This window comes from Podarcis erhardii, assembly GCF_964252035.2.
Source record: "Podarcis erhardii genome assembly, chromosome: 6".
Lineage (NCBI taxonomy): Eukaryota > Metazoa > Chordata > Lepidosauria > Squamata > Lacertidae > Podarcis > Podarcis erhardii.
Window position 1 is genome coordinate 20,925,200 of NC_138510.1, and position 19,537 is coordinate 20,944,736.

Genomic DNA, 19,537 nt, shown 5'->3' on the forward strand with positions numbered 1-19,537 from the left:
CAAACCCACTGTTTCTTAAATGAAAGCTGTGCAAATAGGGTCCCAAGACAAAAGGATGCTTAGGAACTCTGACCTCTGGTTTCCATGACTTCAGTTCCATACTCACTTTGAACATGGGCCTGACATGATCCAGGTGAGTTGCACTAGTAAAAGGTGCCTTTGCATGGCTCACTGCCTCCATTAGAGCTTTAGCTGTCTTTGCCATTTGCTCCATCTCCAGGTTGTACAACAACCTTCGCTGCTTCTCACTGGCCACATCTAAAAAAAAAAACCCAAACCCCCCACAAAGTTGCATTAAATATCTTTTGGCACACCTACACCACATTCCAGACAAATCAAGAGTATGTAGTCTTTAAAAAACAAATCCTTCTTCCCATATCCACCAAGAAATTTATGTGCAACTTAAGAAATCCATGCATAATTGAACATATTAAATACCGAGGATATAATAAATTCATTTTCATTATTATACTGAGGATATAATAAATTCATTTTCATTATGTTTCTGCTTCACTTCTCAGAAAAGACCAATCTAAATCATACATTTCATACTCAGACTGTATCATTCCTTCAGAACCTCTCAGTTTCAGTTAAACATTATAAGAATTATACTGTTACTCCTTGATGAAGTCATGACGTTTACCAGTGCTGATTCAACCTTATCTGCCATTTTAGAAGTGGCAAATGACCCACTATTCAAGTTGTGTTACTCGGGTTGGCCCCAAGCAGGTGCAGCAAGAAAATAAGGCTTTTGGTGCTGCTTCATTTTGACCTTTTTTAACCCTGTTGCAGAAGTGGGGAAAAGAACTGACACAATTGCTTTGTTCCCTCAGGTAAATGTGAAGAAATCCTGCAGTGTTTGAGGGTGCAACGATTGCTGTCAGTGTTGTTCTGCTGCCACAGCTCCCAGTACAACTTTTTGAAGGAGGTAACAGAGGACTGTTACCAATGTTCACTTAGACCCAGCCATACATAATATGCTTTACTGTTACTACCATTACTATTGCTTTATCTGGATGGTGATGGGAGGATGGGGTGCAGAAAAAGACATCCCCAAAGGAATGGAGACACTTGATGGGGTATTTTGGGGAAAGTTTTGTTGGGAGTTTTTGCTGTTATTGATATTAATCTTTTGTAACTTAATTTTTATGTGGAAATTGTTTAGTTTGGTTATGTAGTTTTTTGGTGTGTTTTTTAAAGCGTTTATTAATTTTCCAATAAAAACATCTAATCAACATATCAAATCAAATCAAATCCAATAAAAATAAAAAACTAAAATTTAAAAAAAAATCCAATTGTCTTCCAAATTGTAATAATTTTTGTTTTGGCTTCCGGCGGTCTGAATTCCGAAGCGCTTTCAAACATCATACTCCTGCCTCTCATCATCATCAATGTTTTTCATAATTCCATATCCGATCTTTTCCTCCACGTTTTGACTCTGGTTCTGTGATCCTCATTCATGTCAGAAGACAGATACTTTTTTTCCTATGGAGTTTGGTTATGTAGTTTTGATGCGTTTTATTTATTTTTATGAGGATTTTGCTATGTTTGTAACTATGTAATTTTTTTCATATTGAGCATTGTTTTAACTGTGGAAAGGCGGCATACAAATAAAATGATGATGATGATGATGATGATGATGATGATGATGATGATGATGGAAGAATGACCACTCAGTGACTACAGTTTTCTTAAGCCCAGTCCTTAGGAATCACTTCACCCAGCAGGGTGGGCAGCTTAACATGCCAGTGAAGCTTTCCTCTGAGGCAGCCACAAGAATCTCATTCCCCTCATCTGAGCCTCCTCAACTGAGCTATGTGTTAAGAAGAGATCATCTGTTTTAAGCAGCTATATTCCTGTACAGTGGTGCCTCGCAAGACGAAATGAATCCGTTCCGCGAGTCTCTTCGTCTTGCGGTTTTTTCGTCTTGTGAAGCACGGCTATTAGCAGCTTAGCGGCTTAGCAAAAGGGGAAGAAAAGGGGAAAAACTCGCAAGAACTCGCAAGACATTTCGTCTTGCGAAGCAAGCCCATAGGGAAATTCGTCTTGCGAAGCACCTCAAAAGACGGAAAACTCTTTCGTCTAGCAAGTTTTTCGTCTTGCGAGTTTTTCGTCTTGCGGGGCACCACTGTACTTTCTCTTTCCTGTGGCAGTGGTTTGACTTTTAGGCCGCAATCCCACATACATGTACCTGGGAGCAAGTCCTCTTGGACTCAGTGGGACTTACTACTGAGTAGGTAAGTACAGGAGCATGCTGTTTATTTCAACCTTCTAAGACAGCATGAAGTAAAAGGACTTTATATGTCAGCTTGAAACAATCTCCAACCTAACTGCACCCATATTCCCACATCCACCAGGTAAACAGAGGTGTGATGCTGAACATTCAGAGAACACAGAATCATAGGCCTGGAACAAGCCTGGTGTCCTCCAGATGTTTGGACCAACAACTGCAACCAGCCCCAGTAAGGATGGTCAATAGGCATGGTGGGATGATGGGAGTTGTAGTCCAAAATTTTTGAAGGGGAATTTGGGGCAGGAAAGGAAGCCTGCGAAGTCTAAAGCACCTGCTCCAATGCAAGGTCAGCCAGACCAGCAACAGACTATTTCCCTCTTGTTTCCACAACATCTGGAACCAGCTCCTCCTCCAAGAAGCCCAGACTGGAAGCATATGAGTTAAGACTGTTTCACCCTCACAACAACTTTCTGAGGCAGCTGTGGCTAAAAGATACACTGGCCCAAAGTGAGCCAAGTGATGCCAGAGCAAGGATCTGAACCCAGACTTCCTTAGGCCATATCCTCTGTCCACCATACCGCCTTGGTTATTCTAAGTATCTTCTGCGCCAACAATAGGAAGTTAGCAAGTTGAACAATGAAAACATACTAAACCAAAGCCTAGGATTATTGAGGGTTCTGGGTTAAAACATCATACTTGGCTTAGTAGACTTTGGTGTGATTGCATATTCTTTCGCGTCCTTCATTGCAATTTTCTTCCCTTCTATTTCATCATAGATGGTAGATAAATACTCTTCTGGAAGGTCTTTGCTGTCATTGATCCCACGATTCATTTTTATATATTGCTCTTTCGTCATCTTATTCTTCACCTGTTATGGCAAAACAGTCAAAAGCTGGTAAAGAAGTTGTGAATTACTTAGAAGCCCATTTGCAACCATTCTGTATCATTATACATTATACACACATACCTGGGGACTGTGCAAGTCTGTTGTCAGCATTATAATAGAATATGCTAGAACGTAAGCTGTGTCGGCACTAGCAAACAGAATTTGACTGGAAAAGAAAGAAAATCAGGTTTTTAGAATCCTAGGGTATTGTTATTATCATCTCTTCATGTGTGCATTTTCAAAACACCATTAGAAACTCTATTATAGCATTTCCTACTGAAATGTAGACGCTGTTATTGAGCTGTGACTATAGACTGCTCCGGAGTCCATTAAAATTTGGCAAAATATCAACAGGGAACTGCCAAGTAGGACAATTATCACTATGTTCATCCAGAAAATAGCTATGCTTGCAGAATATCTAGCACTGGGAACCAGCAGCCAGATTCTTCCTGAGCTCTTCCAAATCCACTGCCTCCCCAGTGATCAAGGGTCAAACCAGATGTAGTGCCATTCAGGCAATTACTGATTGTATGAATGGCTTTTTTAAAAATATATATATATATAATTCAGGTGCGGTACCCCTTACCAGTTTTCCATCAGAAAAAATTGTCATTGTCCTGAACTGACAGAAAGGAGAGCAAGGAACATGGTTTGTCTGTCTCTGAATTTTGTGTTTCAGCATTCTCTGTGCAACCTTGCCCTGTCTGAGGCCTAATCACTGACCTTGATTGTTCTGAAACACTGGAAATAATGTCAGTCAGGAAAAAATGAGTGCCTTGAGGCGAGGCAGGCGGAAAAGAAACAATTATTTTTAAATTTATTTTTAGGCCTAGAGTTTTGAGGATGGAGGAAAAAAATGCTTTGTTTTTAAGATATTCAATTATCTTATTGCACAAAGAGAGTGGGAATCAGAGAAAATGCTTTAAATCTACTATATTTTTCTACTGTTTTTAATATCATTTTTATACTGGAACTGAAACATAATGTTCATGATGTAAGTGTATGTGCGTAAATAATAAAGAGCCTTAAACATCCCTACTGGATAGGTGACTTAAGCTATGTCAGGAACAAGTGAACTTATTCTATGTAAGGTGGTCCTGTTTGAAGTATTCATCAAGTCCGGCTTCCGGTTGGTTTCTTTCAAAGTTGCAGCCAAGTTCTAATTGATTGGGGAGGGGGGAAATTCTCATATATAATAAAAACAAGGTGTTGAGGATTCTAAAAGTTAGGAGTCCCCCAAGCCCTGATGCAATGCCTGGAATATACGGCCACTGACCCCAGAAGAGCAACAACAGCTTATGAATCAGTTCTCCCTTAGGTACAGATACACTTCCCTAATTTTCTTAGGATTCTATGGTCTGGCTACAGAAAGGTTTTGCTTTTAGAATATGTCAGCCATATCCTATTTTTGAATAATATGGTATTCTACGCATGGTATTCTACAAATTGCTTTTGCTTGATGAGCTGGATGACTAAGGCTACCTCGCCAGTCTTACTAAACTATATCTTCTCCCAACCGCTGCTTCCAAAAATGCATTCATTTCTACTATGATTTGTCCAATATCTTTCAAGTTACCCTTGGTTGCATTCAATATATCTAGCAGCAAACTTTTCCATTAGTCTGTCAATCTTCTGAGCTTCACCAGGTAACCGAAATCCTTCCAGGAATATGCGTAAAGCAGAGACAAAGTCTTTCCCGCAGAAATCAAGCAGGTCTACGTAGGCGTACATCACCTCCTTGTTAAACTTGTTACTGTCCCCCAGAAATTCTCCCACCTGGCTCTAACAGAAAACAAAGCAAAGAAAGAAAGAAAAAGAAATGTATGAAATATTGTAAAGGTAGCAACTTTGATAATTTCCCCTCTTACAATCCAAATATATTACATTACAAAATCATCATGTTTCACCATCACGTTCACTTTATGTTGTGAACCGCTCTGTGATCTCTGAATGAAAGGCATATACAAATTTAATTAATTATAATGAAGTGATTAAGGACATTTGTCACTCCATTAAGTAACATTAGCTGTCAATCTGGTTATCAATGCCTGGTCCCGAAACACCACCAAAAGCCTCATTAGTGTGATATTTACACACTCACATCCCTACATGGAAACAGCTGTGAAAAGCATGTATGTGTATAGCATTAACAAAAGCGTGTGATTTTTGAACAATGTAAGATTCAGCCTTACAGAACTCAGGCGCTCTTCTTGGTGCAGAAACTGTGCTATGTCTTCTGCTGTTACTCCAAGCATTCCCTGTTCCTGCAAATACTGCAGTCCTCTCTTGGACTTTTTATTAAACCTATAGTTTAGAGACAGGACAAGGAGGAAAAGGATAGATCAATCTGATGCAGAAAAACAGTCTCCTGAACTCTCAAACACTGACAGAAAATATCAGAAAACAATAAGGTTTAGCATAATTGTTATTAATTTTATAATATTTTGACTTCTTCTTGCAGCCCTAGCAGGCCCCTTTCTAAAATGTACAATTAAAAGCTTATGAACTACAAACCAGAGTTAAACCTGAACTGGAAATCCCAGGACTTCATATAGAAATATATTGACAGCACTGTATAATTTTAAGGGATATTAATGGCTAATGTAGCCACAAAAAACAGAAAGCAGGTGTTCCTTTTAAAGGGAGTTTTACAAGTTGTAAGAATGGACAAAACAAATGGGAAGGAGTTACTTATGCTCAGTTGGATGGAATTGGCTCAGTAGGCACAGAAGTGTTAAATCAACTAAACAGAAATGTTTAACAATCTTTGTTGAACATTTATATATTTCCTAAAATGTATGCACTGCTTTATTTTGTAAGCTGCTCTAGAGTTTTTTCAAATATAAATTCATAAAATCTGGGGAAAAATTACAGTACATTAAAAGATATAAGAAGTTAAAATGCTAAAACAGATTAAAATTCACTTTTTCACTCTTACATATTCTGAAAAATGGGAAATTTACTGAATGAATACAAACGCCAAACACTCAATGCAATAAATTATTTGGCACCAATCTGAAGTTCAATTCTTGTTGATGGTTTGGTACCAGCTTACTTTTCTTTTCACTGTTAATATGCACAGCAAATAAAGCAGTAAAAAGTTTAAAAGTACAATTAGAAAAGCCATTTTAAAGCTACTTTAGCAATAGGTTCAACTCACAGTTCAATCCCGTGCTCAATTATCTCTTTTTGTTGCTTGATCACCTCAAATTGTTCAGGATCATCAGGGACAGCAGTCTGGGTGCCAACACTTCCAACTCCAGAGGAGACTGTTGAATCTAAGGAGCTTGCACTACTTCTTCTTCCCCCAATATCTAAACATTTGACTTCCCCCATTTCATGTTCTGAAGGCTTGTCTGGACCTGCATATAAGAAAAGGGACGTAAAGACATATTCCCAAATAATGCGTAAGTAAAAGCATGTGGGCTCTCCAAACAGAGGGACACTCACACCAGCCTTGTGGTCTTAGACACAGCTCAAGAGGTCAGCCAATACACCCAGCCACTGTCTTCAAAGTTTCCCACCAGTCCAGAAATTGTCTTCCTGCAGAGTGTATTGAGGTACTCTGAATCTGACCCAGAGACCATTCTGGGCAAACCATGCCCACCTGTCAGTCAGCTGACATCATATGACATCATGCAGGGACACCTGTGATCTCCAATCCAAGCATTAAGTGCCAAGACTGGAGATAAGTGATCTCAATCCTAGGCACCACAGTGCAAAGATTGGAGATAAAACACAGTAGCCCCAAGGCACTAGGATCAGATACAGTCCTCTACCAGTTGCCACGGGCTGAAATTCGTACTACCTGACGTTGTATGATTGACATGGGTTGCCATGCCCATCTGTCAAAAATGGCCCACAGAGGGCAGGCCAGTTTCCCACCTCTAATCTAGATAAAGAGCCACAGTTGCCCCATCACAAAGGAATCTTTCATCCTGATAATCCTCGTGGAGGGTGCTATTGCATTCAGGGCCTGCTTGTGGGCTTCCAATAAGCAGCTGGTGGGAATGGGATGCTTGATTATTAATTATTCACTGGCAATCCCCCAATACTAAAAAGTCACAAAACTTGCACCAGAAAATTCTAATTCTATGATAATACAAGGCCTAAAATAAGAAGCCAGCTTTAGGTAACATGTACGAAGCCACAAATCATTTCTCTCTGGCTTCCAGCTATTTTAAGTAAGGTTTTGGATACAGAGAAGGTTTGATTTCTCACCAACGCTGGCCTGATGGTTGGGGTTCACATATAGGTCTTTGCTCCATTCTACCATGCACTTTAATATAGAGACCAAACATTCAAGACCTTTCTTCCGTAGGCTTAGTTCCTGTGCACAAAATATGTGGAGAAAGAACAATTACAATGTAAACAGGTCGAGATCTTTGGAACCTCAGAATATTAAAAACAAAAAAACAAAAAACAAAAAAAGCCATAGCCTTTCAGCTATTTGGGGCCTAAGTTGTTTTTGCCTTTAAATGCTACTGCAAATACTTGGAATTTGGTCTGGGAACCAACCGATAACTCAGGCTTCCTCAAACTCGGCCCTCCAGATGTTTTGAGACTACAATTCCCATCATCCCTGACCACTGGCCCTGCTAGCTAGGGATCATGGGAGTTGTAGGCCAAAAACATCTGGAGGGCCGAGTTTGAGGAAGTTTGCAATAACTGATGCAAGCTTTTTTAAAACTGAGGTTATGCGATCTCTAAATGGAAACCCAACCAGTAATCTGGTTGCTGCATTTTGGAGCAGTTTCTGAGTTATCTTCAAGGGCATTGCTTTACACTTCTGCTCAAGTTTGGCTCCATGTTCGATTGTCATGAAACTAAGTGCACTCCTAAACTCTTTGCGAGCAAATAGACAAGTGGATGGAATACATACAAGATACTAATACAAGGCTGCCAATATACTTAACTGAACACAGTGGGAATTGCACAAATGAGTCTTACCTGCAGCGGTGTCATGCCTAACTCATGTCCACTCCTTCCCTGGGCAATTTTAGATAAGTCATTTACTAGCCGTTCAAAAATATTAGCAGCATTCAAATCACAGTCATAGTTCACATATATGTCCACCACACACTGAGCATCTAAAACAAAACAAAACAAAAAAATAGATTATGAAAATTGAGTTGTCTGGGAACAATGTATGCAGACAACAGACTATTGTGACAGGATACACCCCCCCCCCATTTAATACCTATGAAACGTACAGGGGAAAAGGGTGAGGAAGGGATAATACAAGCCATTGTTTGCATTATTATACCAGAGCTGGGTTACATTTTCTGAACTATTTCCCCCACATCGAAAAAGGCCTGCACTAGTAGCACAAAGCAAGACTAGGGCTGTGCATATGCACTGGTGGGAGAGCCAGGCTTGCTCCAATGGTGCATCTATGCAACTCTGACCTTGTCACAGCAATGCCCCATGCCTGCCACATCCAGGTAACAAGCAATTTTGGAGTCAGGAAGCTCCACCCCACCCCACCAGCCACTGCTGGAAGGCAGGAAATACTCAGTTGGCATCCAAACCCCTTGAAGACCCCTTTTCCCACCACTTCTTTGCCTCTATATTCCAAATGCCTCCAGTGTCTGCCCTTTGGCTAAACTGGACATGAGAGAGTCCCTGCATAGCCAGAAAGTACAGTGGATTGATTACCTTGAACCAATCACCACCAGTCTTTAGCAGACTTCCCACTAGTTACGGGGATAAATACTGCAAAACCCTTAGCACAGTGAAAGACACCTACATTAGCTGCTTTTATTCCCTCCTGCTACGCCTGACATTTTCACAGCGCTACTGTACTTCTCATTCCCTCTTGTTTCTCCTGGGCTCCACCAACCTCATAGTGTCTTAGCAACTACGTTTGGGAAATACTTCAGGTACACACTCTGGGGGTCACATTCCAACAATTCCAACAAAAAAGTGCCCAGACTAATATTTTTAGTGTGTATGGTGTTTGTGGGTGTGTTGCCTCATGGCACTTTGATATATTTATTTTGTTATCACTTCTATACAGTATGCCTATACTTCTTCTATTCATTCTTGATATTCTAAACAGGCAGAAAAGGAAAATTTCTTGATGATGTTATAAAATTACCTGCAGAAATTCTAGTCAAGGTCTGAATTACCATCCATTTGTGCTCAAAGGAACTAGAAGAGGTTTCTAAAATGTTCAGGAAGATCTCTTTGAAAAATACCTGTTGAATACAATTAGGAAAAGTAGGTGCAAGGTCTGTACCCAAGGCATACATTCAAGGATATCATTAAAAGTTCTGAACACACACACACACACACACACACACACATTCAAATACAGAACATACAGGGTTGATTCATGATCCATATGCAGAGGCAGTTTCATATTACTATTGAACTGAACTTAAGAAGAGTATCAAGCATTTGAAGCAAGAGAATAAAACAAAACCTTCTTACCTCAATCTGCATTTTCAAATGGGTCTTAAAGTTTGAGAGAAGGGTGAGGAAAATGGCAAGGGAGAGCTCAAAGACGTCAGGAACGGAAGATACTCCATTTTTAGATAATGCTACACAAAGGTATTGCTTGATTGCATTTATAAACATTTCATGTGTCCTGAAGACCGGACCAGCATTTTGCAAAACCGAAAGCAACAGCTGGAGAGACACTATTTTAGAGCGTAGTTCATGGGATCTAAAAATAGTAAGCAGAAGAACAGAGTCAAAACAATATCTTGTTATAAGCTCTTTGTATGTTATAAGAGTAAAGGTTGTCCTACATGCTGTCTTCCAGATCACATGGACTCCAATTCCAGTCAAACCTAACCAACATAGCATCAAGAGTGATAGAAGTGGCAGTGCATAGAATCGGGCTGGGTGTATGAGTGTGGAGGATGCAACATTGACTATAGAGCATGTCTGATGTACTGAAACATTCGATTGTCTTTCAATGTTCACGAGAGAGTAGTTTTTAGATGATTTCACCACACTTAACAAAGAAGCTAACCTTTAACCTTTCCTTTCCTTTGTAATAAGACACACACTCACACCCCGGACAGCACTGCATGCTAACAATGCTTGAGGGTCACTTAATTCCATTGAAGGCATCAAACTTTATCATGCCCTTTACAGATGCTGAATCCCTTTGAACCTTCATCCATTGCCCAGCACAAGAAATACAGCAATTTCTGTCAGCCGGAATCATATCACAGCCCTGAGCCTTCTGGCATCTCTACAGCTTACATTTCACTTTCTCTCTCACACACAAATCTTACTTGACAGCAAACGTACAAATCAAGTAGTGAACCTATACACACAGTTAGTCTCCCTCTGCTGCAGAGGAGAGAATAATATGTTTTGTGTCTCTCTGAAGTCAAGGCATGCAGCTGTTCCTTTGGGCATGTCTCAGAATTCAGACGTGGTCCAGCAATCATGGATCACTTTAGAAAAATATGACTTAGCAGTTTTATAAATGAGGAAGGTTTACACCCAAGATAAGTAAGGCTACAATATACTATACACCAAAGCAACAATACATGCAGCTTGATAGCTAATTAAATTATGAATGCATTTTTAACTGTGTTACTTCAGGTCTCATTCTGGATAGTGTACAAATCAATAAATGTAATATTTTCTTTTTTACTTGGGATCTGGAGGCCCATCACCAAGCGGTTTCATCGAAAGCTTGCACAATGACCGAAACACAAGGAAGGCATCCTTCTGAAGGATATGGGAGAATCTGGCAGCTGCCTGAGGTCCAGGTACATCAGTTTCCTAGACAAAGAAACAAAATAATTAGTTTGGATTCAGCCACAAACACATATGAACAAGTGGCATTTGAATTTCACTAATGTGTTGCTGAGATCAGTTTTAAAAAGGAAATAAAAGTCTTGCTCAGATGTAATGCTGCACCATGATTATAGGACCAAGTCTGTGTAAGCCTTGGGCTTGTGCACTCCCCTCTGGCATGGCTGCAAGTCTTGAGTTCTGAGGCATGCACTTCAAATTAAGCACAACTTATTATGTCTGGACTCAGACAAACACTGATGAATCTTAATTATGGTTTCTTGAAACACAGCTACCTTCAAACCACGGTTTATGAAGCTATTCCCTCCACCCCCCGCCCAACTATTCTAAAAAGAAGAAGCAGATGCTTCTGATGGTATTGCCATGCCAAAAGAGGAAAGAGGTGCATAAGTCCATGGCTCACGCAGGCTCAGTCTCATTATATTCAACCAAGGTCTAGCATTACATTCAAATGCAGTTGTTTGAATAGAAGGAAAACTGCGTATAATGTCAGATTTGGTTACATTAAGCACAACAGACCGCTGCAAAATAAATTGCACGTAGAAAACAATTAAGCCTTAACCATTCCACTACAGAAGGGCTACAGCTCAGTAGAACACATGATCTGCATGCAGAAGGTCGTATGTTCAATCCTTGGCTTCTCCACATAGGCCTGGAAAGTTGCTGTTTGTCACTGCACATAAAACAGAGGCAGACTGACTAAAGGTCCTACTTTGTCTCAAGCAGCTTTTTATTTTACAGCCCTGTTAAAGTAAGTAAGGCTTTGCTTTCAAGAACAAGACTGAATAAGGATTGTCATATAAGCTTCATATTATATTAAGCTTCATACTATACTTAATGATAGTATGCACCCAAATCACATTTCTATGGAAAATCTACTGTATTAAAGTAGTGGGGTATGTCCTTTCACACATTTTGGTGTGTGAGTATCCTGTGGTCCAACTAATCTCCTACCAATTACTCTCAGAATGTTAGGAGCTTTGCATTACATTTACTGTACACTTAAATCTCCTACCAGATTATCCGTGGAGGAGACAGACTGTCTATCATCAGGAATTCCATTTGCTTGTGTGTTTTCATTAATACCACCAGGAGAGGCAGGAACTGCAGTTGCCAAGTCAGATAAAATCCTAACTGATTCAGGAAGAGACGGCTTTTTCATTTCTTCTTCTAAAGAAGCTGCAGGGGGTGGGGGTGGAAATGCAGTATTTTTTTTATAAACAGCATCCTCAATATATAATCTCATTCAAACCAGCTAAAAGAAAGGGAAAAAAGCACTGCTAAACAATTAGATAGTACTTATCCTATCTTATATATGGGAGATTAGTAGATATAGAATCCTATCGGTGGCAAGTCATTAACGCTACTCCTGCACAGAACTCTAATATACTTTTCCCAGGATTTGTAGTCTTGGAAGAAAGGTTTTAAGAATGAGTCAATCTCTTAGGAAAGGGATGAAGAAAGACAGAGACTTCCCCACAGAAATTTTACCTCTAACTGCAGATGTCACCACATCCTCCAAGATTCCTTTAACAATTTCTTTGCCTTCATCAGTTTCTTCTTCTGATAAAACATATATCAATAAGTCATTTGAAAAATGTTGCGATTTAGCCTTCTCTTTTAAAAGATGGTTTCAACAATTTACATAAGATCAGAGATTAGGTTTATATTATGTGTATGTATATGTGTGCGTGTGCGTGTGTGTGTGTGCATGTGTGTACACACACACACACAGCACAAAGCCCTGGTTAGGAAAAGCTGATTAGAGATATTTACACTTATTTCACACAGGAGCCCTAAAGCTGTTTGACATTTACAGCAAGCTTGCTATGGGAACGTACGGACAGAACTATAGAGGTTCCAATGGGGAACTCTACACAGCAGCCGATTCCAACAGGTCTGTTGTCACCACCAATTAATTGATCAGCACTGACAGCAAGCCTGACTTGCCAAGGAACTATCAAAAGCATTTTAAGGCTTCCAAATGTTCCTTGCAAATGCATCTTCACCTGGACACAGGACATCAGGTGGCTGTGGGGAAAACTACCTCGTGGGCCAAACTGAGACCTGTGCCAGGCCTTAACAGAGCCTCTACATAGCAGGAAGTCAGTTCACTAGATAAGCATGTTATATTCTGAGATAGATCTTAGGGGAAATTTGATTCTACTCTGTGCTCCTCTTTTAAGGATGGCTAAGCTCCAGTGGTTCTTAGCTATTATGGAAGTCACCTGAAAAACCATTTTGATCAAGCTGTTCACACGGCTGAAGAATCAAGTAGCACAGTAAGGTAACATTGCTTTGTCAGAGAATGCTTTGTGGAACACCAAGGCACTTGGACTCACCTAGTGTCAGTTTCAAAGGCTAAAACTGTGTTTGTATCAGTAAAATAGGGCTACAATGGCTATTAAACAAGTCCCACCACTGTAAAATTTTTACTTTCCACTGAAAGACACATGGAAATGAATGTTTGGGATTCTGAGTACTTACTTCAGTCATCCTAGAAAAAAATAACAGTTTTGGTGCAGTCAATTATTATTAAATTGGGCCAATATGTCAATCATTTCCTAGAATATCTGTCAAATGGATGATATCTGAAAGAACTTATATTTGATGCCAAATACAATACTTTCTTCTATATACGCTTTTAAAAATAAATGTTGGCAATTAGAATCCACTAAAAAAAGAGATAACATTCAAGATATTGAACTAGGAAGTGAGATCTATTAGCAGGTGACAAACTACTTATTATACTTTAGCCAATAAGAAATAGGAATCAAAGTAGAAGATTTTACATTTTAATAGAGAGATTATCAGGATTAATATTACTGATATGTGAAAATACTGTTTTTATCTTAACATAATTAGCTTGGTCTCATAATTAAAATTTATTCTCTCTCTTTTTTCTGATGCTGCAGTCTGTAGATTAGTCTTCAACAAATAGAGTCCTATTTAGCAACAGTACTTGAAGTTCAGCATCTAGATGGCCACAAGTGAGCCACACCTGCCCTATAGCTACACAAATGAATGCTTTTAGCTATCTTGACAAATCACGGCATCCAATAAGCTGGAAAATCTAGCAGCTGTTTATTGTGATTGATTCGTTTTTTTAAAAAAAATTGCCTTGCATGGTTTTTTGTCAACCATTCACCTATCCAACATACTTTTTAACGATGCCCAATTCCATTAGACTAACATTTGGCACAAAAAGCTGCAATTTGATAGAAATACCTACAGATAAATTACATTGCTTGGAGCTGCAAGGCTTTGAGAAATAGCCAGCCTGCTGCTGAAAGCTTTGATGAAGCAACAAGTACTACAGTTTGGGATCAGAGGCAATTTGAGTCATTTTTTGGCAAGTGTAAAGGTAAAGGGACCCCTGACCGTTAGGTCCAGTCACAGACGACTCTGGGGTTGTGGCGCTCATCTTGCTTTACTGGCCGAGGGAGCCGGCATTTGTCCGCAGACAGCTTCCGGGTCATGTGGCCAGCATAACTAAGCCACTTCTGGCGAACCAGAGCAGCACACGAAAACACCATTTACCTTCCTGCTGGAGCAGTACCTATTTATCTACTTGCACTTTGACATGCTTTCGAACTGCTAGGTTGGCAGGAGCAGGGACCGAGCAACGGGAGCTCACCCTGTCGCGGGGATTCCAACTGCCGACCTTCTGATCGGCAAGCCCTAGGCTCAGTGATTTAGACCACAGCACCACCTGCGCAAGTGATACAGGCAATTAAAGGAAAGTGACTGAATAACCATTTTAAAAGGGAATATCATAAAACAGTGTGGGACTCATGATCCCATCAGCACTAGCCCAAATGGTCGATGGTAAGAGAATACAAATGTTAGGATCCAACATCTGAAGGACCCATACCTTCCCCATCCCTGCTGTAACAGCTCTCAGGTATATGAGAGCATCTTAAGAGGAAGTGTAAATCAGCATTATCCTTGTAGACATATCACTTTACTTTGTAAAGCCTTGGAAGACTGTTTGAATGCTGCCAAACCATAGATCCCCTATCCTTCCATCCCATGCCAAATTCAACAGAAAAGCCCTGCCTTGCATTAAACTGGAGCTCTCTGCTACATCTGAACCAGAGAACCCAGGCTCAGTGCCAGATCCTGACTTATTTTCCTGATCCATTACCTAATATTATACCAGAGTTCCCTAGATGTAACACAACGCTCCAGCTTAAGCTAAACCAGGATCTTTGTGCTGAAACTGGCACATAACAAACTTGGGCACGACTTCATAAAACTATGGCTGATAACTTAAGTCAGCCCCAATACAGGAAGTTTTCTTACCGAATACAGAAGGTGTCAAGCTGTCCTCTGGTTTCTGGTCTCCATTTTCTTTTCTTTCAGGCTCACCATTAGTCAAGTCTGTTTTGACAGGAGTTGAGGGTCTGCTTCCATGCTGGCTGTATTTCAATCGGCCAAATTTGGGAGACCCTGAAGCACTATGAATCATCGGAGACTGGGGTTTTTGTTGATTTGATTTTTCCAGGTCTCTTCCCTCTTGTATCTAAACAAGCAAGATAGAAACATACTGTATTTATCAGGTATGTAACAAAGTAATAGTCAATAGGGAGCATAACCAAATAATGCAGCATGCTTCAAAAACCATTCACCTTCCTATTGCATCAGCTCAATACAGAGGCCTTCAGTTTTAACATTTATGTAAGACAGTAAGGGTTATTGTCCAAAATGCCTTTGGAGTTCCATCATACAGAAAATTTAAGTCTACATGGTACAGACTATAAATAATGAAAACAGATTTTAAGGAAATTATATAATTAAAATTCAACCTCTGAAACAAGAAGGACAGTTGTCTTTGCTTGCAAAGTTCCTCATATTTGGAGAGGAATCACAGCATGGCGGAACCACAGTACAACAAAGAAGTAGTTGGGCACATACAATGTTCATGATAAAAGATCACCTGAGAACTCACAACACAGCAGAGTCCTTATTCTCTAAGCCAAGGATGGGAAAAGAGTAGTTCTCCAAATACTGTTGGACTACACCATCCCTGACCACTGGCCATACTGGCTGGGCTGTTGGGAGTCCAATGACATTTAGAGGACCACAGGTTCTCCATCCCTACTCTAAATCACAGCTTGGAAGACTAAAATGCAACATCAAAATTGAGAAAGAGTCCTTCCTCTTCTTTCTGATTTGCTATTTCCTTTGATCTCTGAACAAGGTCTAGTATGGTTAGCACAAATTAGGAATCGCCTCCAAATTATGGATGTGAAATCATGGCTTGAAGTGAGTTTTGCAAACCATGGTTTAGAGGGAATTCCTGGTTGATGCTAACTATGGTCTGCCTGATTGAGACGTCATGGTGAACTATGGTTAAGACAAACCAGAAAAGAGAGGAGATAATTGGCATGCAAGTGGGGAAGAGGGAGCTTGTAAGCCTGCAACATGCTTACAAATAGGAATCAGATGACAATAGCTCAGAGGAGAAGGAGCAGTAATATAACAATTAAATGATGTACATAAAAGTCAAATTGATAAACATTTACTACATACAGCTTGGTTTTCCATCCGGGTGAAAATGACATTCAGCATCTGAGTGAGAGTAGCCTTGGCAGTTGTTTGATTAATGAGGTTTTTACTGGCTAGATAAATGTTGTAACAAGTTCTAACAGTCTGAAGGATTGTTCCTTCGTGAATTTCAATATACGGGGACGTGACAGCGGTGAGAAGAGCCTGGAGGGGGAAACACAACATACACCACAATAAAGACATCTAAGCGAATGGGAACAAAACTTATTTAAATATAGTGCTCTGAACAACGAACAATCAGTCATAAGGTCAGCATGGCTCTTGCCTTCCCATAGTCCCATAACTTAAAATTAATAAAAAGTATTACAGTGGCAGTACTGGCAATTTATAACACTATTGAGAAAAAGCAATCTTTGACCAAAGATTAAGGGAAACATTCACAATGTTTTTGGCAGCAAATGAACCCCACATCTTCCTTTCTAAAAGTATGAGGATCAGGAGAGGGGGACACTATGGGCAGGCATGAGCTCTTGCTAGGGATAGCACAAGTTTCTACTCAAAAACTATTTTAGACTGCATTTTTGTCAAAGATGACATACTGTTACTTTGCTTTGGAGTTCATGATGCTTACAAGCAGAAGACACAACCTTCACATTTTCCTCTTCAAATGCTTCTTTAAGCAACCCAAGTGGATTTCAAAACACACTACCGACATGTAGATCAACTTCCATATTTGTTGTTCAAAACTGAACCCCAATGTTTTGCTTTTATTGTCTGAGAATGTCTCCTCTACACAACTCCTAAAACCTGCTTTCCCCTGCATTCTAAGATGGCACCTTACACATCTGACTAAACATCAGGAAGAACCTTGTGAAAGTAAGAGCTGTTTGACAGTGGAACAGACTCCCTTGGGAGGTTAGGAAGAGAGTTTGGGGGTTTTAAAGCAGAGGCTGGATGGCCATCTGTCATGGATGCTTTAGCTGAGATTCCTGCAATGCAGGGGGTTGGACTAGATGATGTGTGAGATCCCTTCCAGCTCTACAATTCCATGATTTACCTGGGAGTAATTCTCATTGCATTCAAAAGTGACTGTATAGACATGCATATCCTTGTGCTGTAAGCATCTCTTTGCTAATAGTTGTTACAGAATCTGGAAGTTTACTCACGAGCCCAAGGAATATCCAAGATGCCAGAACATGTGACACACAGTCATGTGTATGTCTCATTCATGAGGAGTTTCTCTCTTTTAAATCAAAAGCAGCTGCAGAAGATTGAATGTGATAGAACGGGAGGGGGAGCTGTTTGCTCCTCCTCCTGCTCCAGCCATTTTCCCTCTTAGTGCTCCCAGGTGTTTTCCTCACACATAAAAATGCATAGAACTGCATGTTATATCTAGTTCAGGCCTCATGTGTTAAGTGTTTAAAACTAAATTTTACTGCAGTACATCATCCTGACAATTTAAAAGACAGAGGTATTTGAAATCAATTGACTTTTTACACTAAAAACTATAAACTGTAAAAACTTTTTACAGTAAAAACTCATTGTCAATAAGTTTTGGAGAGACCTGTTACATTGCTACAATCAGCAAAAAGAATGTTTGCAAAATGTTAATGCTGTATCCTATGCTGTAGGCCCTATATACCTGAAGGAGCACCAGTACTCCCATCATTCAGCCTGGACACTGAAGCCCAGTTCCAAGGACCTTCTGGTGGTTCCCTCACTGCAAGACGTGAAGTTACAGGGAACCACACAGAGGGCCTTCTCAGTAGTTCTGCCCACCCTGTGGGACGCCCTCCCATCAGATGCCAAAGAGATAAACAATCAAATAACTTTTCATAGACATCTGAAGGCAATCCTGTTTTGGGAAGCTTTGATGTTTTGTTGTGTTTCATTATATTTTGTTGGAAGCCACCCATAGTGGCTGAGTCAACCCAGTCAGATGGGAGGGGTACAATGAATGAATATTTGCTGCTGCTGCTGCTTCTACTACAATCAAATGCAATACAGATTTACTTACAAGCTAAGCCCTGTCAGTCAATAGCCATGAGTTATTAAGAAAATTAGATCTCAAATGAGAAATAAGGTACTGGAGCTTCAGAAAATAATCTTTAGCTAGTACACAACATGCAATTTGCAGAAAGCTAAGTTGGGTGAAGGAGAGGGAGAAATGAGCAGCATATGGCAGAAAAACATTTCAAATCCATTAACAGAGCTCTGTGGTCTAGGAAGAAATGGCTACTTAAATAAGATATGAGTTCATATTTACCAAGAGGTAGTTAATTTAATTTTCATAGTATGGTGCAGGAAGGGGTAAATTGTACAGCCTTTTAAAATTAGATTTGGGGATTCTCTAACTGGAAGATAAAAGGAAGAGCCTCCTCCATTTAGAAAGCATAGACTAAGCAAAAGTCTTATTAACAAACAGCCTTTCTAAAATATAAATCAAAATAAAATACCTTTATAATTTGTAACTGCACTCCCTCATCAGTCTGAGGACCCTGAAAGCAATTGCAGATTGTTTCAACGATGCGGTCAATCAGGCGTTTTCCAGGAGCTCCACTGTCTGGAGCATTGCCAGTGATATGTCCATATGCAATAAGTTTCTACAGAGAGAGAGAGAAAATTGTATTATAATCACTTTCACACATGAAACACTTTCCATGTCATTTAGAGGATTCAAAATGCAGGACAGCTTCATTAGCAGGTTCCAAAGAGGCTGATGGTGTGTATGTGTGTCTTAAAATATGTCAAAGCTGAGGGAGGGGTGAGCGTGGAACAATTACTAATAAAACCTGTAACAGATGTTTAAAGAACTTTGGAGGCAGGGAAAGGAAGACAAAATAAAGAAAGTAGCTTCTCAATTCTGTCCGCAGCCTAACAATATATACATACATGTATCTGCTTCAACATAAAATTTAGAGGACACTGTCAAAATAAACACAGCCAAAGTTGATAAATACTTAATTTAAAAAGGATACCTGCAAGCAGTCCAATGAGGTGCTGACAATCCGTGGGGACTTCGACTGGCAGGCCAACTCAAATGGGAGGAAATATTTATCGGCTTCAATGAAGTTTGCTTTTGGAGTGGTTTCATTGCCTTGGCTAGTTGGAAAAATTGAAAACAA

At 39.9% G+C, this 19,537-nt stretch overlaps 1 protein-coding gene across 3 annotated transcripts in view; it reads right to left on the reverse strand.

The window, feature by feature from the left end:
• ARFGEF2 (ARF guanine nucleotide exchange factor 2) overlaps positions 1–19,537 on the reverse strand; it is a 49,312-nt gene that overhangs the window by 19,270 nt on the left and 10,505 nt on the right. For 2 of the 3 annotated variants that reach the window (XM_081867460.1, XM_081867462.1), the window contains exons 3-19: positions 19,391–19,514; positions 18,869–19,015; positions 16,437–16,616; positions 15,207–15,426; positions 12,393–12,464; positions 11,917–12,080; positions 10,738–10,868; positions 9,555–9,789; positions 9,220–9,319; positions 8,070–8,209; positions 7,341–7,449; positions 6,280–6,481; positions 5,312–5,423; positions 4,696–4,901; positions 3,201–3,285; positions 2,930–3,101; positions 107–258 (exon numbers count right to left, since the gene is read on the reverse strand). In XM_081867460.1, coding sequence (XP_081723586.1) covers positions 107–258; positions 2,930–3,101; positions 3,201–3,285; positions 4,696–4,901; positions 5,312–5,423; positions 6,280–6,481; positions 7,341–7,449; positions 8,070–8,209; positions 9,220–9,319; positions 9,555–9,789; positions 10,738–10,868; positions 11,917–12,080; positions 12,393–12,464; positions 15,207–15,426; positions 16,437–16,616; positions 18,869–19,015; positions 19,391–19,514 — 2,551 coding nt within the window. The remainder of the gene's footprint in view (positions 1–106; positions 259–2,929; positions 3,102–3,200; positions 3,286–4,695; positions 4,902–5,311; positions 5,424–6,279; positions 6,482–7,340; positions 7,450–8,069; positions 8,210–9,219; positions 9,320–9,554; positions 9,790–10,737; positions 10,869–11,916; positions 12,081–12,392; positions 12,465–15,206; positions 15,427–16,436; positions 16,617–18,868; positions 19,016–19,390; positions 19,515–19,537) is intronic. The other variant, XM_081867461.1, reaches the window with a different exon arrangement.